Source organism: Apostichopus japonicus, chromosome 4 (assembly GCF_037975245.1).
Source record: "Apostichopus japonicus isolate 1M-3 chromosome 4, ASM3797524v1, whole genome shotgun sequence".
Classification (NCBI taxonomy): Eukaryota; Metazoa; Echinodermata; class Holothuroidea; order Aspidochirotida; family Stichopodidae; genus Apostichopus; species Apostichopus japonicus.
The window spans coordinates 9341379-9363519 of record NC_092564.1 but is presented as its reverse complement, the minus strand read 5'-3'; the positions used below and the strand labels follow the sequence as shown (position 1 = coordinate 9363519).

At 37.7% G+C, this 22141-nt stretch overlaps 1 protein-coding gene across 4 annotated transcripts in view; it reads right to left on the bottom strand.

Moving 5' to 3' along the window:
* Window positions 1-21911, bottom strand: part of LOC139966378 (hyalin-like) — a 28748-nt gene extending 6837 nt beyond the window's left edge. The window contains exons 1-22 of one of the 4 annotated variants that reach the window (XM_071969310.1): window positions 21824-21911; window positions 19482-19688; window positions 18072-18311; window positions 14303-14548; window positions 13546-13791; window positions 12789-13034; window positions 12032-12277; window positions 11275-11520; window positions 10512-10757; window positions 9755-10000; window positions 8998-9243; window positions 8241-8486; window positions 7481-7726; window positions 6724-6969; window positions 5967-6212; window positions 5207-5452; window positions 4449-4694; window positions 3690-3935; window positions 2933-3178; window positions 2173-2418; window positions 1413-1658; window positions 656-901 (exon numbers count right to left, since the gene is read on the bottom strand). In XM_071969310.1, the coding sequence (XP_071825411.1) occupies window positions 656-901; window positions 1413-1658; window positions 2173-2418; window positions 2933-3178; window positions 3690-3935; window positions 4449-4694; window positions 5207-5452; window positions 5967-6212; window positions 6724-6969; window positions 7481-7726; window positions 8241-8486; window positions 8998-9243; window positions 9755-10000; window positions 10512-10757; window positions 11275-11520; window positions 12032-12277; window positions 12789-13034; window positions 13546-13791; window positions 14303-14548; window positions 18072-18311; window positions 19482-19688; window positions 21824-21875 (5173 nt within the window). In that variant the 5' untranslated portion in view covers window positions 21876-21911. The remainder of the gene's footprint in view (window positions 1-655; window positions 902-1412; window positions 1659-2172; window positions 2419-2932; window positions 3179-3689; window positions 3936-4448; window positions 4695-5206; window positions 5453-5966; window positions 6213-6723; window positions 6970-7480; window positions 7727-8240; window positions 8487-8997; window positions 9244-9754; window positions 10001-10511; window positions 10758-11274; window positions 11521-12031; window positions 12278-12788; window positions 13035-13545; window positions 13792-14302; window positions 14549-18071; window positions 18312-19481; window positions 19689-21823) is intronic. The other 3 variants (XM_071969312.1, XM_071969311.1, XM_071969313.1) reach the window with 3 other exon arrangements.
* Between the last annotated feature and the right edge of the window lie 230 nt (window positions 21912-22141).

The following is a 22141-nucleotide window of genomic DNA, read 5'->3' as shown; positions in this document are numbered from 1 at the left end:
GCCATTTATATTGTAAAACCTACTTCTGGTTAACAATGAGAAGTGTAGTTCATTGAAGTCATCGAAACCTCAATGCATTTTGCATTCTGATTTTCCTTGCAGCGTGTTAACAAATTCAGTATGATAATTATGTGTACATTAAACCAAGTTTAGGCTTACAAGATGAATTGTCCAATGCATTTTGGATTACTGTGTTTGAGTAAAACGAGTGTGAAATTGAAAGGGACGAACAGTCTCAGTAAAGGGTGAGAACATATCAGATCACGGCTATATAAGGTCCGCTTTTGGATCGAATTATGATATCTTGTATAGTCGTATCCCTCTCAAGTATAGGCTTACAAGATGAAATGTCGAATACATTTGTGTCAGTATAGTTACTACAGAACTGTATTCGATTTTCATAGCACATTGTTGATACAGTTTCAAAAGTTAACTCGAATACTCGTCCTCTTTTTCTCTGCAGTACTTTTCCAAATTCAGTATCATAAATCTCTGTACATTTGGTTCAGTTCAACTTTCGATTCATACATAATATAGTGTCAGCATTGAGACATATTCTGCGCTGATAAAAAAAATAGAAAACCTTCCTTTTCTCGTCCTCTTCTGGTTTACATCTTATATTATCTTGACGAAATGAGTAGAAATGGACACCTACCTGTAACTGTTACCGTGAATTTACATGAGTCCTCAAGGTCGGCTGCATCAGTGCAACTGCATGTAACTTCTCTTTCACCAATCGAAAACTCAGATCCGTCAGCAGCATCACATAGAGGAGTAATTGCTGCACCAGAATTGTCAGTACATTGTGGGGATTGGTCGAATGTGACAGACAAACTATTTCCTGTAGATGGAGCTTCCCTTGTCATGCTGTCGGGGCATTCTGCGACGGGCGGAGTCTCGTCTGTACATAAATCGTTTATGATTAAATTCATTGTGGATTACGGTGTTTGAGTAAAAACGAGTGTGAAATTGAAAGGGACGAACAGTCTCAGTAAAGGGTGAGAACATATCAGATCACGGCTATATAAGGTCCGCTTTTGGACCGAATTATGATATCTTGTATAGTTGTATCCCTCTCAAGTATAGGCTTACAAGATGAAATGTCGAATACATTTGTGTCAGTATAGTTACTACAGAACTCTACTCGATTTTCATAGCACATTGTTGATACAGTTTCAAAAGTTAACTCGAATACTCGTCCTCTTTTTCTCTGCAATATTTTTCCAAATTCAGTATCATGAATCTCTGTACATTTGGTTCAGTTCAACTTTCGATTCATACATAATATAGTGTCAGCATTGAGACATGACATTCTGCGCTGATAAAAATAAGTCGAAAACCTTCCATTTCTCGTCCTCTTCTGGTTAACATCTTATATTATCTTGACGAAATGAGTATAAATGGACACCTACCTGTAACTGTTACCGTGAATTTACATGAGTCCTCAAGGTCGGCTGCATCAGTGCAACTGCATGTAACTTCTCTTTCACCAATCGAGAAAACAGACCCGTCAGCAACATCACATAGAGGAGTAATTTCTGCACCAGAGTTATCAGTACATCGTGGGGATTCGTCGAAATCGACAGACAAACTATCTGATACATCTGGAGCTGTCCTTGTCATGCTGTCGGGGCATTCTGCGACGGGCGGAGTCTCGTCTGTACATAAATCGTTTATGATTAAATTCATTGTGGATTACGGTGTTTGAGTAAAACGAGTGTGAAATTGAAAGGGACAAACAGTCTCAGTGAAGGATGAGAACATATCAGTTCACGGCTATGTAAGGTCCGCTTTTGGACCGAATTATGATATCTAGTATAGTTGTATCCCTCTCAAGTATAGGCTTACAAGATGAATGGTGGAAGAATACATTTGTGTCAGTATAGTTACTACAGAACTGTATTCGATTTTCATAGCACATTGTTGATACAGTTTCAAAAGTTAACTCGAATATTCGTCATCTTTTTCTCTGCAGTACCTTTCCAAATTCAGTATCATAAATCTCTGTACATTTGGTGTAGTTCAACTATCGATTCATTCATAATATAGTGTCAGCATTGAGACATGACATTCTGCGCTGATAAAAAATAAGTCGAAAACCTTCCATTTCTCGTCCTCTTCTGGTTAACATCTTATATTATCTTGACGAAATGAGTATAAATGGACACCTACCTGTAACTGTTACCGTGAATTTACATGAGTCCTCAAGGTCGGCTGCATCAGTGCAACTGCATGTAACTTCTCTTTCACCAATCGAGAAAACAGACCCGTCAGCAACATCACATAGAGGAGTAATTTCTGCACCAGAGTTATCAGTACATCGTGGGGATTCGTCGAAATCGACAGACAAACTATTTGATTCATCTGGAGCTGTCCTTGTCATGCTGTCGGGGCATTCTGCGACGGGCGGGGTCTCGTCTGTACATAAATCGTTTATGATTAAATTCATTGTGGATTACGGTGTTTGAGTAAAACGAGTATAAAATTGAAAGGGACGAACCGTCTCAGTGAAGGATGAGAACATATCAGATCACAGCTATGTAAGGTCCGCTTTTTGACCGAATTATGATATCTTGTATAGTTGTATCCCTCTCAAGTATAGGCTTACAAGATGAATGGTGGAAGAATACATTTGTGTCAGTATAGTTACTACAGAACTGTATTCGATTTTCATAGCACATTGTTGATACAGTTTCAAAAAATAACTCGAATATTCGTCATCTTTTTCTCTGCAGTACCTTTCCAAATTCAGTATCATAATTCTCTGTACATTTGGTGTAGTTCAACTATCGATTCATACATAATATAGTGTCAGCATTGAGACATGACATTCTGCGCTGATAAAAATAAGTCGAAAACCTTCCATTTTCTCGTCCTCTTCTGGTTTACATCTTATTTTTTCTTGACGAAATGAGTAGAAATGGACACCTACCTGTAACTGTTACCGTGAATTTACATGAGTCCTCAAGGTCGGCTGCATCAGTGCAACTGCATGTAACTTCTCTTTCACCAATCGAAAACTCAGATCCGTCAGCAACATCACATAGAGGAGTAATTGCTGCACCAGAATTGTCAGTACATTGTGGGGATTGGTCGAATGTGACAGACAAACTATTTCCTGTTGATGGAGCTTCCCTTGTCATGCTGTCGGGGCATTCTGCGACGGGCGGAGTCTCGTCTGTACATAAATCGTTTATGATTAAATTCATTGTGGATTACGGTGTTTGAGTAAAACGAGTGTGAAATTGAAAGGGACGAACAGTCTCAGTAAAGGGTGAGAACATATCAGATCACGGCTATATAAGGTCCGCTTTTTGACCGAATTATGATATTTTGTATAGTTGTATCCCTCTCAAGTATAGGCTTACAAGATGAAATGTCGAATACATTTGTGTCAGTATAGATACTACAGAACTCAACTCGATTTTCATAACACATTGTTGATACATTTTCAAAAGTTAACTCGAATACTCGTCCTCTTTTTCTCTGCAATACTTTTCCAAATTCAGTATCATGAATCTCTGTACATTTGGTTCAGTTCAACTTTCGATTCATACATAATATAGTGTCAGCATTGAGACATGACATTCTGCGCTGATAAAAAATAAGTCGAAAACCTTCCATTTCTCGTCCTCTTCTGGTTAACATCTTATATTATCTTGACGAAATGAGTATAAATGGACACCTACCTGTAACTGTTACCGTGAATTTACATGAGTCCTCAAGGTCGGCTGCATCAGTGCAACTGCATGTAACTTCTCTTTCACCAATCGAGAAAACAGACCCGTCAGCAACATCACATAGAGGAGTAATTTCTGCACCAGAGTTATCAGTACATCGTGGGGATTCGTCGAAATCGACAGACAAACTATCTGATACATCTGGAGCTGTCCTTGTCATGCTGTCGGGGCATTCTGCGACGGGCGGAGTCTCGTCTGTACATAAATCGTTTATGATTAAATTCATTGTGGATTACGGTGTTTGAGTAAAACGAGTGTGAAATTGAAAGAAACAAACAGTCTCAGTGAAGGATGAGAACATATCAGTTCACGGCTATGTAAGGTCCGCGTTTTGACCGAATTATGATATCTTGTATAGTTGTATCCCTCTCAAGTATAGGCTTACAAGATGAATGGTGGAAGAATACATTTGTGTCATTATAGTTACTACAGAACTGTATTCGATTTTCATAGCACATTGTTGATACAGTTGCAAAAGTTAACTGGAATATTCGTCATCTTTTTCTCTGCAATACTTTTCCAAATTCAGTATCATGAATCTCTGTACATTTGGTTCAGTTCAACTTTCGATTCATACATAATATAGTGTCAGCATTGAGACATGACATTCTGCGCTGATAAAAATAGGTCGAAAACCTTCCATTTCTCGTCCTCTTCTGGTTTACATCTTATTTTATCTTGACGAAATGAGTATAAATGGACACCTACCTGTAACTGTTACCGTGAATTTACATGAGTCCTCAAGGTCGGCTGCATCAGTGCAACTGCATGTAACTTCTCTTTCACCAATCGAAAACTCAGATCCGTCAGCAGCATCACATAGAGGAGTAATTGCTGCACCAGAGTTATCAGTACATTGTGGGGATTGGTCGAATGTGACAGACAAACTATTTCCTGTTGATGGAGCTTCCCTTGTCATGCTGTCGGGGCATTCTGCGACGGGCGGAGTCTCGTCTGTACATAAATCGTTTATGATTAAATTCATTGTGGATTACGGTGTTTGAGTAAAACGAGTGTGAAATTGAAAGGGACGAACAGTCTTAGTAAAGGGTGAGAACATATCAGATCACGGCTATATAAGGTCCGCTTTTGGACCGAATTATGATATCTTGTATAGTTGTATCCCTCTCAAGTATAGGCTTACAAGATGAAATGTCGAATACTTTTTGTGTCAGTATAGTTACTACAGAACTGTATTCGATTTTCATAGCACATTGTTGATACAGTTTCAAAAGTTAACTCGAATACTCGTCCTCTTTTTCTCTGCAATACTTTTCCAAATTCAGTATCATGAATCTCTGTACATTTGGTTCAGTCCAACTTTCGATTCATACATAATATAGTGTCAGCATTGAGACATGACATTCTGCGCTGATAAAAAATAAGTCGAAAACCTTCCATTTCTCGTCCTCTTCTGGTTAACATCTTATATTATCTTGACGAAATGAGTATAAATGGACACCTACCTGTAACTGTTACCGTGAATTTACATGAGTCCTCAAGGTCGGCTGCATCAGTGCAACTGCATGTAACTTCTCTTTCACCAATCGAGAAAACAGACCCGTCAGCAACATCACATAGAGGAGTAATTTCTGCACCAGAGTTATCAGTACATCGTGGGGATTCGTCGAAATCGACAGACAAACTATCTGATACATCTGGAGCTGTCCTTGTCATGCTGTCGGGGCATTCTGCGACGGGCGGAGTCTCGTCTGTACATAAATCGTTTATGATTAAATTCATTGTGGATTACGGTGTTTGAGTAAAACGAGTGTGAAATTGAAAGAAACAAACAGTCTCAGTGAAGGATGAGAACATATCAGTTCACGGCTATGTAAGGTCCGCTTTTGGACCGAATTATGATATCTTGTATAGTTGTATCCCTCTCAAGTATAGGCTTACAAGATGAATGGTGGAAGAATACATTTGTGTCAGTATAGTTACTACAGAACTGTATTTAATCTTTATAGCACATTGTTGATACAGTTTCAAAAGTTAACTCGAATATTCGTCATCTTTTTCTCTGCAGTACTTTTCCAAATTCAGTATCATAATTCTCTGTACATTTGGTGTAGTTCAACTATCGATTCATAAATAATATAGTGTCAGCATTGAGACATGACATTCTGCGCTGATAAAAAATAAGTCGAAAACCTTCCATTTCTCGTCCTCTTCTGATTTACATAGTATTTTATCTTGAAGAAATGAGTATAAATGGACACCTACCTGTAACTGTTACCGTGAATTTACATGAGTCCTCAAGGTCGGCTGCATCAGTGCAACTGCATGTAACTTCTCTTTCACCAATCGAGAAAACAGACCCGTCAGCAGCATCACATAGAGGAGTAATTTCTGCACCAGAGTTGTCAGTACATCGTGGGGATTCGTCGAAATCGACAGACAAACTATTTGATTCATCTGGAGCTGTCCTGGTCATGCTGTCGGGGCATTCTGCGACGGGCGGAGTCTCGTCTGTACATAAATCGTTTATGATTAAATTCATTGTGGATTACGGTGTTTGAGTAAAACGAGTGTGAAATTGAAAGGGACGAACAGTCTCAGTAAAGGGTGAGAACATATCAGATCACGGCTATATAAGGTCCGCTTTTGGACCGAATTATGATATTTTGTATAGTTGTATCCCTCTCAAGTATAGGCTTACAAGATGAAATGTCGAATACATTTGTGTCAGTATAGTTACTACAGAACTGTATTCAATTTTCATAGCACATTGTTGATACAGTTTCAAAAGTTAACTCGAATACTCGTCCTCTTTTTCTCTGCAGTACTTTTCCAAATTCAGTATCATGAATCTCTGTACATTTGGTGTAGTTCAACTTTCGATTCATACATAATATAGTGTCAGCATTGAGACATGACATTCTGCGCTGATAAAAAATAAGTCGAAAACCTTCCATTTCTCGTCCTCTTCTGGTTAACATCTTATATTATCTTGACGAAATGAGTATAAATGGACACCTACCTGTAACTGTTACCGTGAATTTACATGAGTCCTCAAGGTCGGCTGCATCAGTGCAACTGCATGTAACTTCTCTTTCACCAATCGAAAACTCAGATCCGTCAGCAGCATCACATAGAGGAGTAATTGCTGCACCAGAGTTATCAGTACATTGTGGGGATTGGTCGAATGTGACAGACAAACTATTTCCTGTAGATGGAGCTTCCCTTGTCATGCTGTCGGGGCATTCTGCGACGGGCGGAGTCTCGTCTGTACATAAATCGTTTATGATTAAATTCATTGTGGATTACGGTGTTTAAGTGAAACGAGTGTGAAATTGAAAGGGACGAACAGTCTCAGTAAAGGGTGAGAACATATCAGATCACGGCTATATAAGGTCCGCTTTTTGACCGAATTATGATATCTTGTATAGTTGTATCCCTCTCAAGTATAGGCTTACAAGATGAAATGTCGAATACATTTGTGTCAGTATAGTTACTACAGAACTCTACTCGATTTTCATAGCACATTGTTGATACAGTGTCAAAAGTTAACTCGAATACTCGTCCTCTTTTTCTCTGCAGTACTTTTCCAAATTCAGTATCATAAATCTCTGTACATTTGGTTCAGTTCAACTTTCGATTCATACATAATATAGTGTCAGCATTGAGACATGACATTCTGCGCTGATAAAAAATAAGTCGAAAACCTTCCATTTCTCGTCCTCTTCTGGTTTACATCTTATTTTATCTTGAGGAAATGAGTAGATCTGGACACCTACCTACAACTGTTACCGTGAATTTACATGAGTCCTCAAGGTCGGCTGCATCAGTGCAACTGCAGGTAACTTCTCTTTCACCAATCGAGAAAACAGACCCGTCAGCAACATCACATAGAGGAGTAATTTCTGCACCAGAGTTATCAGTACATTGTGGGGATTCGTCGAAATCGACAGACAAACTATCTGATACATCTGGAGCTGTCCTTGTCATGCTGTCGGGGCATTCTGCGACGGGCGGAGTCTCGTCTGTACATAAATCGTTTATGATTAAATTCATTGTGGATTACGGTGTTTGAGTAAAACGAGTGTGAAATTGAAAGAGACAAACAGTCTCAGTGAAGGATGAGAACATATCAGTTCACGGCTATGTAAGGTTCGCTTTTTGACCGAATTATGATATCTTGTACAGTTGTATCCCTCTCAAGTATAGGCTTACAAGATGAATGATGGAAGAAAACATTTGTGTCAGTATAGTAACTACAGAACTGTATTCAATTTTCATAGCACATTGTTGATACAGTTTCAAAAGTTAACACGAATATTCGTCATCTTTTTCTCTGCAGTACTTTTCCAAATTCAGTATCATAATTCTCTGTACATTTGGTGTAGTTCAATTATCGATTCATTCATAATATAGTGTCAGCATTGAGACATGACATTCTGCGCTGATAAAAAATAGGTCGAAAACCTTCCATTTCTCGTCCTCTTCTGGTTTACATCTTATTTTATCTTAACGAAATGAGTATAAATGGACACCTACCTGTAACTGTTACCGTGAATTTACATGAGTCCTCAAGGTCGGCTGCATCAGTGCAACTGCATGTAACTTCTCTTTCACCAATCGAGAACACAGACCCGTCAGCAGCATCACAGAGAGGAGTAATTTCTGCACCAGAGTTATCAGTACATCGTGGGGATTCGTCGAAATCGACAGACAAACTATTTGATTCATCTGGAGCTGTCCTTGTCATGCTGTCGGGACATTCTGCGACGGGCGGAGTCTCGTCTGTACATAAATCGTTTATGATTAAATTCATTGTGGATTACGGTGTTTGAGTAAAACGAGTGTGAAATTGAAAGGGACAAACAGTCTCAGTAAAGTGTGAGCACATATCAGTTCACGGCTATATAAGGTCCGCTTTTTGACCGAATTATGATATCTAGTATAGTTGTATCCCTCTCAAGTATAGGCTTACAAGATGAAATGTCGAATACATTTGTGTCAGTATAGTTACTACAGAACTCTACTCGATTTTCATAGCACATTGTTGATACAGTTTCAAAAGTTAACTCGAATACTCGTCCTCTTTTTCTCTGCAATACTTTTCCAAATTCAGTATCATAATTCTCTGTACATTTGGTTCAGTTCAACTTTTGATTCATACATAATATAGTGTCAGCATTGAGACATGACATTCTGCGCTGATAAAAAATAAGTCGAAAACCTTCCATTTCTCGTCCTCTTCTGGTTTACATCTTATTTTATCTTGAGGAAATGAGTAGATCTGGACACCTACCTACAACTGTTACCGTGAATTTACATGAGTCCTCAAGGTCGGCTGCATCAGTGCAACTGCATGTAACTTCTCTTTCACCAATCGAGAACACAGATCCGTCAGCAGCATCACATAGAGGAGTAATTTCTGCACCAGAGTTATCAGTACATCGTGGGGATTCGTCGAAATCGACAGACAAACTATTTGATTCATCTGGAGCTGTCCTGGTCATGCTGTCGGGGCATTCTGCGACGGGCGGAGTCTCGTCTGTACATAAATCGTTTATGATTAAATTCATTGTGGATTACGGTGTTTGAGTAAAACGAGTGTGAAATTGAAAGGGACAAACAGTCTCAGTAAAGTGTGAGCACATATCAGATCACGGCTATATAAGGTCCGCTTTTGGACCGAATTATGATATCTAGTATAGTTGTATCCCTCTCAAGTATAGGCTTACAAGATGAAATGTCGAATACATTTGTGTCAGTATAGTTACTACAGAACTGTATTCAATTTTCATAGCACATTGTTGATACAGTTTCAAAAGTTAACACGAATATTCGTCATCTTTTTCTCTGCAGTACTTTTCCAAATTCAGTATCATAATTCTCTGTACATTTGGTGTAGTTCAACTATCGATTCATTCATAATATAGTGTCAGCATTGAGACATGACATTCTGCGCTGATAAAAAATATGTCGAAAACCTTCCATTTCTCGTCCTCTTCTGGTTAACATCTTATTTTATCTTAACGAAATGAGTATAAATGGACACCTACCTGTAACTGTTACCGTGAATTTACATGAGTCCTCAAGGTCGGCTGCATCAGTGCAACTGCATGTAACTTCTCTTTCACCAATCGAGAACACAGACCCGTCAGCAGCATCACAGAGAGGAGTAATTTCTGCACCAGAGTTATCAGTACATCGTGGGGATTCGTCGAAATCGACAGACAAACTATTTGATTCATCTGGAGCTGTCCTTGTCATGCTGTCGGGACATTCTGCGACGGGCGGAGTCTCGTCTGTACATAAATCGTTTATGATTAAATTCATTGTGGATTACGGTGTTTGAGTAAAACGAGTGTGAAATTGAAAGGGACAAACAGTCTCAGTAAAGTGTGAGCACATATCAGTTCACGGCTATATAAGGTCCGCTTTTGGACCGAATTATGATATCTAGTATAGTTGTATCCCTCTCAAGTATAGGCTTACAAGATGAAATGTCGAATACATTTGTGTCAGTATAGTTACTACAGAACTGTATTCAATTTTCATAGCACATTGTTGATACAGTTTCAAAAGTTAACTCGAATACTCGTCCTCTTTTTCTCTGCAATACTTTTCCAAATTCAGTATCATAAATCTCTGTACATTTGGTTCAGTTCAACTTTCGATTCATACATAATATAGTGTCAGCATTGAGACATGACATTCTGCGCTGATAAAAAATAAGTCGAAAACCTTCCATTTCTCGTCCTCTTCTGGTTTACATCTTATTTTATCTTGAGGAAATGAGTAGATCTGGACACCTACCTACAACTGTTACCGTGAATTTACATGAGTCCTCAAGGTCGGCTGCATCAGTGCAACTGCATGTAACTTCTCTTTCACCAATCGAGAACACAGACCCGTCAGCAGCATCACAGAGAGGAGTAATTTCTGCACCAGAGTTATCAGTACATCGTGGGGATTCGTCGAAATCGACAGACAAACTATTTGATTCATCTGGAGCTGTCCTTGTCATGCTGTCGGGACATTCTGCGACGGGCGGAGTCTCGTCTGTACATAAATCGTTTATGATTAAATTCATTGTGGATTACGGCGGTGTTTGAGTAAAACGAGTGTGAAATTGAAAGAGACAAACAGTCTCAGTGAAGGATGAGAACATATCAGTTCACGGCTATGTAAGGTTCGCTTTTTGACCGAATTATGATATCTTGTATAGTTGTATCCCTCTCAAGTATAGGCTTACAAGATGAATGATGGAAAAAAACATTTGTGTCAGTATAGTTACTACAGAACTGTATTCAATTTTCATAGCACATTGTTGATACAGTTACAAAAGTTAACACGAATATTCGTCATCTTTTTCTCTGCAGTACTTTTCCAAATTCAGTATCATAATCCTCTGTACATTTGGTGTAGTTCAACTATCGATTCATTCATAATATAGTGTCAGCATTGAGACATGACATTCTGCGCTGATAAAAAATAGGTCGAAAACCTTCCATTTCTCGTCCTCTTCTGGTTTACATCTTATTTTATCTTAACGAAATGAGTATCAATGGACACCTACCTACAACTGTTACCGTGAATTTACATGAGTCCTCAAGGTCGGCTGCATCAGTGCAACTGCATGTAACTTCTCTTTCACCAATCGAGAACACAGACCCGTCAGCAGCATCACAGAGAGGAGTAATTTCTGCACCAGAGTTATCAGTACATCGTGGGGATTCGTCGAAATCGACAGACAAACTATTTGATTCATCTGGAGCTGTCCTTGTCATGCTGTCGGGACATTCTGCGACGGGCGGAGTCTCGTCTGTACATAAATCGTTTATGATTAAATTCATTGTGGATTACGGTGTTTGAGTAAAACGAGTGTGAAATTGAAAGGGACAAACAGTCTCAGTAAAGTGTGAGCACATATCAGTTCACGGCTATATAAGGTCCGCTTTTGGACCGAATTATGATATCTAGTATAGTTGTATCCCTCTCAAGTATAGGCTTACAAGATGAAATGTCGAATACATTTGTGTCAGTATAGTTACTACAGAACTCTACTCGATTTTCATAGCACATTGTTGATACAGTTGCAAAAGTTAACTCGAATACTCGTCCTCTTTTTCTCTGCAATACTTTTCCAAATTCAGTATCATAAATCTCTGTACATTTGGTTCAGTTCAACTTTCGATTCATACATAATATAGTGTCAGCATTGAGACATGACATTCTGCGCTGATAAAAAATAAGTCGAAAACCTTCCATTTCTCGTCCTCTTCTGGTTTACATCTTATTTTATCTTGAGGAAATGAGTAGATCTGGACACCTACCTACAACTGTTACCGTGAATTTACATGAGTCCTCAAGGTCGGCTGCATCAGTGCAACTGCATGTAACTTCTCTTTCACCAATCGAGAACACAGACCCGTCAGCAGCATCACATAGAGGAGTAATTTCTGCACCAGAGTTATCAGTACATCGTGGGGATTCGTCGAAATCGACAGACAAACTATTTGATTCATCTGGAGCTGTCCTTGTCATGCTGTCGGGACATTCTGCGACGGGCGGAGTCTCGTCTGTACATAAATCGTTTATGATTAAATTCATTGTGGATTACGGTGTTTGAGTAAAACGAGTGTGAAATTGAAAGGGACAAACAGTCTCAGTAAAGTGTGAGCGCATATCAGTTCACGGCTATATAAGGTCCGCTTTTGGACCGAATTATGATATCTAGTATAGTTGTATCCCTCTCAAGTATAGGCTTACAAGATGAAATGTCGAATACATTTGTGTCAGTATAGTTACTACAGAACTCTACTCGATTTTCATAGCACATTGTTGATACAGTTTCAAAAGATAACTCGAATACTCGTCCTCTTTTTCTCTGCAATACTTTTCCAAATTCAGTATCATAAATCTCTGTACATTTGGTTCAGTTCAACTTTCGATTCATACATAATATAGTGTCAGCATTGAGACATGACATTCTGCGCTGATAAAAAATAAGTCGAAAACCTTCCATTTCTCGTCCTCTTCTGGTTTACATCTTATTTTATCTTGAGGAAATGAGTAGATCTGGACACCTACCTACAACTGTTACCGTGAATTTACATGAGTCCTCAAGGTCGGCTGCATCAGTGCAACTGCATGTAACTTCTCTTTCACCAATCGAGAACACAGACCCGTCAGCAGCATCACATAGAGGAGTAATTTCTGCACCAGAGTTATCAGTACATCGTGGGGATTCGTCGAAATCGACAGACAAACTATTTGATTCATCTGGAGCTGTCCTTGTCATGCTGTCGGGACATTCTGCGACGGGCGGAGTCTCGTCTGTACATAAATCGTTTATGATTAAATTCATTGTGGATTACGGTGTTTGAGTAAAACGAGTGTGAAATTGAAAGGGACAAACAGTCTCAGTAAAGTGTGAGCACATATCAGTTCACGGCTATATAAGGTCCGCTTTTGGACCGAATTATGATATCTAGTATAGTTGTATCCCTCTCAAGTATAGGCTTACAAGATGAAATGTCGAATACATTTGTGTCAGTATAGTTACTACAGAACTGTATTCAATTTTCATAGCACATTGTTGATACAGTTTCAAAAGTTAACTCGAATACTCGTCCTCTTTTTCTCTGCAATACTTTTCCAAATTCAGTATCATAAATCTCTGTACATTTGGTTCAGTTCAACTTTCGATTCATACATAATATAGTGTCAGCATTGAGACATGACATTCTGCGCTGATAAAAAATAAGTCGAAAACCTTCCATTTCTCGTCCTCTTCTGGTTTACATCTTATTTTATCTTGAGGAAATGAGTAGATCTGGACACCTACCTACAACTGTTACCGTGAATTTACATGAGTCCTCAAGGTCGGCTGCATCAGTGCAACTGCATGTAACTTCTCTTTCACCAATCGAGAACACAGACCCGTCAGCAGCATCACAGAGAGGAGTAATTTCTGCACCAGAGTTATCAGTACATCGTGGGGATTCGTCGAAATCGACAGACAAACTATTTGATTCATCTGGAGCTGTCCTTGTCATGCTGTCGGGACATTCTGCGACGGGCGGAGTCTCGTCTGTACATAAATCGTTTATGATTAAATTCATTGTGGATTACGGTGTTTGAGTAAAACGAGTGTGAAATTGAAAGGGACAAACAGTCTCAGTAAAGTGTGAGCACATATCAGTTCACGGCTATATAAGGTCCGCTTTTTGACCGAATTATGATATCTAGTATAGTTGTATCCCTCTCAAGTATAGGCTTACAAGATGAAATGTCGAATACATTTGTGTCAGTATAGTTACTACAGAACTCTACTCGATTTTCATAGCACATTGTTGATACAGTTTCAAAAGTTAACTCGAATACTCGTCCTCTTTTTCTCTGCAATACTTTTCCAAATTCAGTATCATGAATCTCTGTACATTTGGTTCAGTTCAACTTTCGATTCATACATAATATAGTGTCAGCATTGAGACATGACATTCTGCGCTGATAAAAAATAAGTCGAAAACCTTCCATTTCTCGTCCTCTTCTGGTTTACATCTTATTTTATCTTGAGGAAATGAGTAGATCTGGACACCTACCTACAACTGTTACCGTGAATTTACATGAGTCCTCAAGGTCGGCTGCATCAGTGCAACTGCATGTAACTTCTCTTTCACCAATCGAGAACACAGACCCGTCAGCAGCATCACATAGAGGAGTAATTTCTGCACCAGAGTTATCAGTACATCGTGGGGATTCGTCAAAATCGACAGACAAACTATTTGATTCATCTGGAGCTGTCCTTGTCATGCTGTCGGGACATTCTGCGACGGGCGGAGTCTCGTCTGTACATAAATCGTTTATGATTAAATTCATTGTGGATTACGGTGTTTGAATAAAACGAGTGTGAAATTGAAAGGGACAAACAGTCTCAGTAAAGTGTGAGCACACATCAGTTCACGGCTATATAAGGTCCGCTTTTGGACCGAATTATGATATCTAGTATAGTTGTATCCCTCTCAAGTATAGGCTTACATGATGAAATGTCGAATACATTTGTGTCAGTATAGTTACTACAGAACTGTATTCGATTTTCATAGCACATTGTTGATACAGTTTCAAAAGTTAACTCGAATACTCGTCCTCTTTTTCTCTGCAAGCGGAAAATACTCGATTTGGTTAAATTAATTGTCAATCCGGAAGCAAGTCTCAGTTGATTAAGAATGTTCAATGCCTCCTTTAAAGAGTTTCTTCTATTATCGAGAAAGAGAGTTGTGTCATCAGCGTATTGCATGATCCTGACTTCCTTATTATTAATTGTGATCCCTCTTATGTAGTGGTAATTTTGAATTTTTAATGCACAAACTTCCGCTGCAAGAATAAATAAATAAGGACTTAGCGGGCATCCCTGCCTTACTCCTCTCTCAAGTGAAAAAAACCAGTGGAAAACCGTTGTTACATACACAAGCAGTAGTATTTTTGTAAAACACATTCACCCACTTTTTAAAACTGGTACCAAAATTGAAAAAGGATAGTGTCTCATTAATAAAATCCCACTCAAGCTTACCGAAAGCTTTTTCAAAATCTATCATGAAAATGAAGCCAGGAATATCTCGCTCTGCCGCGTAATATATTAAATCTAAAACAAATCTTATGTTTTCACCGATAAATCTGTCTTTTGAAAAAAACCAGTTTGATGAGGGCCAATAAGAGATTGAATTACAGTTTTCAGCCTGGTGGCAATAGCTTTAGCACCGATCTTATAGTCAGTGTTCAATAAAGTAAAAGGGCGATAATTCTGCAGGGACATGGGGTCTTTCGTAGGTTTAAGGATAAGAGTGATAATACCCCTCGATTGCTCAGTGGAAAAACTACATTTATCAAAGCCATGATTAAGAGACTCTAGAACTAATTCACCGATTGAATCCCAGAACTTTTTATAAAAATTGGCCGAAAGACCATCGCTACCTGGCGCCTTGTCGTTTTTCAACGCTTCGAGGGCTTGGGTGTATTCATCTAGACAAAGCCTACCCTCACAAGCCAATTAATTATCAACCTCTACTATGGGATTTTGTAAATCAGTAAAATAAGGATCTGGAATGCAACCATTTGAACGATAAAGGCTTTGGTCAAGGTCCGAATCTCGGAAAAAAACAAAAAGAATAATAAGAATAAAATTAATTTCGAGGAACTCAAGGATGCTTTCTCCTCATTAATAAATATCTCAAATATTTAATATTTTCGCAAATTCCGCATCCTCAATTCTTATATTTTGCTGCTATTCGTTGTAATATTTTCGTAGTAAGTCTGGGATTCTTGTAGTTTTTCTATAAATTGTAGTACTTCTTGTTATTGTTCTTATCATATTTATTTGTTTTCTATCCGCCACGTTGGTCGTTATTATACTGCATGGTATTGCTCAACTTCATTGTTATTTAACTTTTGCTATTTTTGAATGGATACGATATTTGTATACTAATGTATAGTTGAAATAAACGTAGGATGAAAAAAAGTATATATATATATATATATATATATATATATATATATATATATATATATATATATATATATATATTATTATTATTATTATTATTATTATTACTATTATTATTATCATATATTTTTTGCCATCTCATTTATTCAGATATAATTCATGAAATACAGTACGTATGTTACATAATTCATACACGGACATCATAATGTAAACAGTTTAATGTACTTCAATGTTTAAATCTCTTTTCGAAAAAATAAACTGCCGCCCAAAAAACCTTTGCTCACAGTCTAAATGAAGGCTAGAGGTGACATAACAGGACCAGAACAAGTGTTCTATGGTCTCAGTTTGAATATTATTATTATTATTTTTATTATTATAATTATCATTTTATTATTATTATTATAACTATTATTACTATTATTCTTCTTATTATTATTATCATTATTACTAATAATATTATTATTAATATAATTATTATTATTTATATTATTATTAATACTAATCTTGCTATTATTATCATTATAGTTATTATTATTGTTATTATTTATTATTATTATGATTGTTATTATGATTATTGTTATTATTATTATTATTATAATTATCATTATTATTATTATTATACAAGTGAAGCTACCAGTGTTATGTCTGTATGGCAAAGGGAGCTACCAGTATCATGTCTGTATGGCAAGTGGAGCTACCAGTATCATGTCTGCATGACAAGTGGAGCTACCAGTATCATGTCTGCATGACAAGTGGAGCTACCAGTATCATGTCTGTATGGCAAGTGGAGCTACCAGTATCATGTCTGCATGACAAGTGGAGCTACCAGTATCATGTCTGTATGACAAGTGGAGCTACCAGTACCATGTCTGCATGACAAGTGGAGCTACCAGTATCATGTCTGCATGACAAGTGGAGCTACCAGTATCATGTCTGCATGACAAGTGGAGCTACCAGTATCATGTCTGCATGACAAGTGGAGCTACCAGTGTCACGAGCGGGGCATGTTGTGTATAGCGGAGTATCTTCACATCCATCATCAGTTTTAGAATGACGGTGTTTTGGGCACAATGAGTGTAAAGTTAACAAGACGTACAGTCTAACTGAATGATGAGAAACAACGGAGTCCGCGAGTATGTTAACACCCATTTGTTGTATCAAACTGACTCCACATATAGTTATAATTCACTTGTTGTTGGATGTTGGATGTTTGAATGCTTATGATAACATCTAACTTCATTTAATAATATAATTTAATTATACACGGTAGGGTTTTTGCTCTGCTAGGGTATTCTCAGTAAAGGAACGATTGTGGAAGCATTTGTCGTTGTACCATAGACTCTATAACACTAGCAGAATTGAGCTTTTAAACTTGTGAATTCCAGTCCAACGCAATTTCAAAATATAAAATTCTCTTTTCTTCAATTTTTATTGTTATTTCAAGCTTAAGTGACATTTCGGAAACACACTGGACGTAACAAAACATGAAACATTTCCTCATTAAGTACATAAATAATAAAGTGTGCGCCATTTTTCAAATTATTTTGATTCTACCTTCAGTGGAGCTTATGAATGTAGTGATAAGTACGCCGTACGGTGCTTTCGAATAGCAACTTACAACAAATCCCTTTTTTGGGGTTTTTTTTTGGCGCCAAGTTTGCATACTTAAGACATGAATTTTGCCCATACTTTACGTCAACGGTAAAAAATAGACATAGAAAATAGACATCAACCTACTACACTCTTTGCTGCGAATAAGTGGGGAACCCGGATTGCCTACTCCTGATTAACTTGCAACATTTATTGTGAGAAGTTTCTTTCAAATGTGGTATCATGTATAATGAAACCGTTTAAAACATTGACAACCTTACCGAAAACTTCGACAGTAAAAGTACAATCTGCCGTATTATCTGACCCATCAGTACACGAGCAAGATACGGACTCCGTTTCCCATATTGAAAACATCGAACCAGTCTCGCGATTACAGGTAAATGTGTAAGAACCGGAATCATCTGTACAGCCTGCATCGGCAAACTCCACCGCCTTCTGAAAATCATTTCCTGGGGCTGGCTCTCTTATATTTGGACAAGTCAGTACAGGGGGTGTTGTGTCTATAAATTGTAGCAATTAAGAACAATCGTAATGAAATGTGTGTTCCTTCTACAAAGGAAGCAAATAGCTGACAGACGAAAAACATGTATTTATGTCGAATTTTCTATCCATAGCAGATATATATTTTTATATATATATATCTTTATATATATATGAAAATCGTAATGAGTTGGAAAATCAAGAACAGTGAAAAAACTTTCAGCCTCCACCGGGATTCGAACCACGGGCCTCCCGCTCTGTACGCGGACACCCTAACCACTAGGCTATGGACGCTGATTGTATGTCCAGAGGTTCGAAACCGGTAAGGAAGATCGTAATTCCACTGTAGGCGTTAATCACCTGTATCGAACAATACTAGTTCTGTTTTTGGTGACATATTTTGCCTTACTCTAGAGATCAAACATGATGCTAACCAACTCGAAAATCATTTGTGATTCCTAAAGCCGGATCTCGAAAGAGATACTTTGAACAGACTTTATGTTTATGCAATGGAGGTAAACGACAAAGGCAAATGAATATATATAAATGAAAATCGTAATGAGTTGGAAAATCAAGAACAGTGAAAAAACTTTCAGCCTCCACCGGGACTCGAACCACGGGCCTCCCGCTCTGTACGCGGACACCCTAACCACTAGGCTATGGACGCTGATTGTGTGTCCAGAGGTTCGAAACCGGTAAGGAAGATCGTAATTCCACTGTAGGCGTTAATCACCTGTATCGAACAATACTAGTTCTGTTTTTGGTGACATATTTTGCCTTACTCTAGAGATCAAACATGATGCTAACCAACTTTATATATATATACATGTATGTTAAACCACAAAGAAAGAACAGATCATGCACGGGCTGCTCTGCCTGCACCGATGCTAAGCATTCTCTAAATACGTTACATACCTTACACAAATATGTATGTAGATATAATGAAGCGGTTTCTTGCATATTAATTTATCACATATTTCTGTCAGATTGATGGTAATTTGCAGAAACCTTTCTGTCATGATAGTGCAGTATCATATAATGTTTCGTAGACTGACCGATAAACTCTTTCACACATGATGTTTAGTGGATTATGGGTACTCATATCAAATTAGTCTTCTTAAAAAGTGAAAGATTGGCATGCAGTCCTCTATATACAGACCAATATGACCACAATATCATAGGCTACTCACCACACTGCTCTATACATTCAGTTCCGTCCGCTTCCGACAGGGTAGTTCCTTCTGGACATATGCAAATAACTGGTTCGGTTTTGCAGTCGTATAACCGGTTAGGATCGCCGTTGGGATATGCGCACGTTTTCGCATTATTGAACCCATTTTCCGATACGTATGAGTCGCACCTCTTGAAGACCAAATCTCCTGGGCAATCAAGTGTACCTATTAATAGGAGGAAAACAAGTAACTGAGTCCAAAGTGATAAGGGGAAGAGCATATCACGTTGGCTTCACAAGTGAACTGATATTGTGATTTACTTTCACATTCCATATGCCACTTTTTTCAGTTGAAAAATACCGAGAGAATGGAAACATAAATAGGTCATTGGCTGGAATCAGTGGTCATGAATTTATCCAGAAATCGGCATTGAGTAGTCAAAATCTGTGCCAACTCTACTCACATGGAAAATGTGGATTAGGTTTAAAACATCCCCAATTAATCTCAGTGTTGTATCGATTTTATAATACTTTGCACATGTCAGTGTCATTTCGTCTTTTTCCTTCTTTTTTTTCTTTCTGTTTGTATTTAAAACTTGGGAAGAACTCACCCGGAGAACTTTTGCTTTTACATTCTGGGACTGCGGGAATATTGTCATAATATGATATGTATATACAGATTTTTCAATGTGAATGGCATAGATTTATGAAGCTGATACGTCTACATAGTCTCATGAGATTATCTGAGAAAAGTGGGTAAAGTGACACAGACAGTTGGCTGAAGTTGATTGCTACAAAAATGATCCAACGTTTCTGTATAGGCTATGAAGGTTCAACAACAACTTCGTAATTGCCTTTTGCGAATTAATGAATTTGTCAAATTTAGTGTTTTTTTTTTTGGGTAAATGTATCTGGCAACAACAAAGTGAATGATGTCATCATTACTAATTGAGCTTCGTTTTATTTGACTCACTTAATCACAAGGGGAAATAATATTTTCTACCAAATGTTGCATTTTCACGAAGCTTTGAAATACGGAAAACGAGGGTTTTTGCCTGTCAACATATATTAATTTCTTTATAAGTGGCAAATTGTCTGCCACTACCGGAGTATCCCTATAAATGATACTGCCTATGCTAATGTCGAATCCAGGTGCCAACAATGCCATCTTTGTAGCATCTATATTTGAGTTTGATTTTTGTCTCGGACAATTCTGTATAGTGTATTATATTATGGCGGGACTCGATATTCGTGTGCGTTGTGCGTGTGTCTTGTTTTTTTTGTATTAAGTGGTGTCAAATTGGGGAGGAGCATTAGTCTGCATTGGAATGGTGGGGCCCATTTTGACCTGTGCCGCGGCCTTGCTACTGGCCTGATATTCGTGTGATACCTCCAACGGTATTCATTTCTTGGCTTTCCTTGTTAATGACCTAACATGTGTACTTAGACCAAGTGAAAACATCCCATCAAAGACATACATGTTTTGTTATTCCATATTAAGTAGAGTTTTCGAAACGTTGCATGCAGCCATATATTTAGATCATTAAACGACGACATATAGATTTTTTTGAAAATGAAAATACCTACAAACTATGTGGCATTTTCTTTATTATGACGATTCACCGGGAAGCGGAAAACAAAAGATCTAAACATGCATGCTTTCTGATCTATACTTTAGCACCTTGCTAAAGGTTGCTCAACATACAACACGAAAGTAGAAATATACTACAGCAGTTCATACTACAAGCAAAAAGTTTGGCAATATTAATGGAAACTATAAAAACAAAATCAGTAAGATACATTTTGAGGTGTTGTACATTAAATATGATAGTTATATCTTTTGCAGGAGAATGGTTAAACACAACTTCTGATACTTTGACAATTGAATTAAAATATGAAAACAATAACTTGAAATCAGCTGTTAGGTAAAATGGACTTTGTTAGGAATGTTTTTCTCCCATCTTTTAATTGTTAATGCAAATGATACGGCAAAATATTCAATACGTTTTCTCCAATGGAATGTATTGAATGCATATGCTGATCGTTTCAAAGTAGAGTAAAAAACACGTTAATTACATGTACGATTTTTTTGTTTCAGACGAGATTATAATAAGAAGACAAGACAAGACGGTTTAAAATAATTGGAAATTTATTATGAAAAGATAAACTGAGCAGACAAAACAACTTGGAAAGACAAAAGCAAGATTTTTGCAACTGTTGAAAAATTATCCTACTGAAAAATGGGTTTCCTTTGATACATTACACACTATCAAACACGCTTTTGTTTAAAATATCTGTCAACATAATTAAATAAATAACATATTCATAATTAATCAAGAATGACAAAGATAAGGTACATACCAATAGATTGGCTAACAAAGGACGCCAGCAAAAGCCCCAATAAGTAATTCATGGTGCTCTCGTTGTTTCTAAACGTTTCTCTCCTTAACACGAAGCAATTGTGACAATTCGCAGATGAAACATGACTATTTCAACAAACACTTAGATTGACCTTTGGCATAACGATTTCTAGCTGACAAATAACAGATCGGTGCTAAACGACGCTTGCGCAATTCTGTTCTGTCAAACTATTCACAATTGACCAATACTGTGACCTTAAACTAGTAAGCCTTTTCTTAGTATGATTTTTTTTATTTGTGTTTGATGTCCCCCCCCCCC